Here is a 2261-nt window from a genome sequence, read left to right as displayed (position 1 = left end):
GTTAGCAATTACATGTTTTGTATCATATATACGAACATTTTTACATCTGTAGCTTTTGTCATTGAAACCTCGACCACAATTGTCACATTTGCACGTTCTTCTAGTGGTATGTGGCCGAAGATGCAACTGCATGTTGCTCTTTTGACTGAAACCCTCATTACAAACCTGACATTTGTAAGTTATCCGACTCGTTCGGCTGACTTCAGCACCTTGACATTTGTATTCTTCATCTCTACAATGGTTGCTATCCTCAGCAGGTAGTAGATGTACGCTTGGACGTTTTCTTTCCTTGGCAATGTCTTTCTGATGTTGTTCTTGACATTCCTCTTTGGTTTTGGTCATCACCATTTGTTGTACCAATTCCCAAAAGTCTTGATGATCCTCTGGTATAAAGGTGACAGCTCTGTAACGTAGATAGGAAAGGTTACTCGAGACAAATAACATTTTATTAAGGTAAATGAAATTTGAGTATAGATTACATTTCCCCTGCATCTCTCGTGCACATTATCATTTTAACTATATACGTATGTGATTTCTATGTATAAAACATTTATTACGTTAACAGTATATACACATCGTCATGTATGAATGATTTGCCAATTCAAAAGTGATCTGAACATACATACAGGTGTATCCATTCAATCATTCATGAAGTAAACAAAACCTATAAACAATTATAGTCATTCATGATATTATCTTTAAACAATAGTCGTTCATGGAATCAGTTAATCTTTTAACAATTACAGTCATTCATGACGTTATTATTATCGCTAAGCAATTACAATCATTTATGAAGTTATCTCTAAACAAATTATCTTAAATATGTAGATACGACCTCTGAACATTTGCATAATATATAATGAAGTAGATATGACCCCTGTTCATTTACATAGTATTTTATGAAGTAAATATGACCTCCGTTCATTTACATAATATTTGATGAAGTAGATATGACTTCTGTACATTTACATAATAGTTGATAAAGTAAATATGACATTTAAACATTCACACTGTCATTTATGAAGTAAGTATGATATCTAAACATTTACACAGTCAAAGATGAAGTAAATACTTGGCGTATGACTGTTTAACATGTCTGATCCACCTACCTCCGTAAATGGGTGCTTTCGAATGAAGTCCATTTTCTTCCTTCGGATGATTCTACCCTGGTGTGTTTCTGGTGGTCGTGCGATCGCGACATAGATCTAGTTTTTACACCTGAAACACATTCAGAAAATTTATCTTTGTTACGAGACTTATAAGTTCCTGAATGCGATAATATCTTTGTCACTTAAGTCTTGCTCTTTCAGGTTGGCTAGGACTTGAATATTTTTAACTGAACATATATAATTTTCAAGAGTACATGTACATGACGGATGTGTTGTTGACATCTTTTGTTACTGTTTGGTTTGTTTTAATTCTTTCTTTGTTATACCTACCCTTCTCTTTCATTTCTGCTTTCATCTCTGTCTTTTTATCAGGATGTTGCTGATTCTTTAACCCATATTCATCACTTTGTAAATGCCTCTCTTTTTTATTATTGCCTTTCTCTCTCTTTCCTCCAATCTGTCGCTTCCTGCTCATTTTCCCTGCAGTGGCATGTATATAAATAATAAAACTGCGTCGGTTCGTCAGCTTTACCCTCATTGCTCATGGAGACATGCGACGAGCCTCCCGTATGTTGTTCAGTGAGGTAGTAACCAACTACTACATGGAAACCCCGCCTTAAAATGGCGTGCCTGTCCACGGGACAATAAGAACCGAAAACAAACAAACAAACAATCGCCGGCCGAAAGGCCGTAAGGCAGTAGTTGACTTTTTGAAGTAGACGCAGATGACACCATGACACTTATACAAATATATATATAGTTCGTGATTGTTTAGTTGATAGATTTAAGAACTACAATACTAATTATTATATATTTAGGACACGTCTAACAACCATGGGTTCCTGACTAAATGAATCTGAAAATAAGAAAACATTTATCAAATATAATTTTTGAATATCAATTCGAGACTTTTTAAATATGATCATAAAACTATCACCGTCTTTGTTTTTGTTTACTTTTGTGATAGAAAGGTGTTGTTGTTGTGATGTATACATTGATTGATGTATAAGCAGGTTTTTGTAGTGATGTAATTTTGTTCATAAACTATAACCAAGGTATTCACCAACAAAGCTAGACTTATGCAGGACTAGACTCTAGAGCCGGTGGAACGTTGAAAATGCACCCCCGTGGAAAATGGAACCCCATTCTCAA

At 34.8% G+C, this 2261-nt stretch overlaps 1 protein-coding gene across 1 annotated transcript; it reads right to left on the bottom strand.

The window, feature by feature from the left end:
* Position 1: 1 nt before the first annotated feature.
* LOC117319656 (zinc finger protein 58-like) lies at positions 2-1446 on the bottom strand (the record flags this gene model as incomplete). Its single annotated transcript, XM_033874433.1, is given in 2 exon segments — positions 2-403; positions 1110-1446. Coding segments are annotated over 2 exon segments (494 nt in total), but the record flags the coding sequence as incomplete, so codon positions are not given.
* Positions 1447-2261: the final 815 nt, after the last annotated feature.

This window comes from Pecten maximus, unplaced genomic scaffold (assembly GCF_902652985.1).
Source record: "Pecten maximus unplaced genomic scaffold, xPecMax1.1, whole genome shotgun sequence".
Classification (NCBI taxonomy): Eukaryota; Metazoa; Mollusca; class Bivalvia; order Pectinida; family Pectinidae; genus Pecten; species Pecten maximus.
This window is presented reverse-complemented; position numbering and strand designations above follow the sequence as displayed.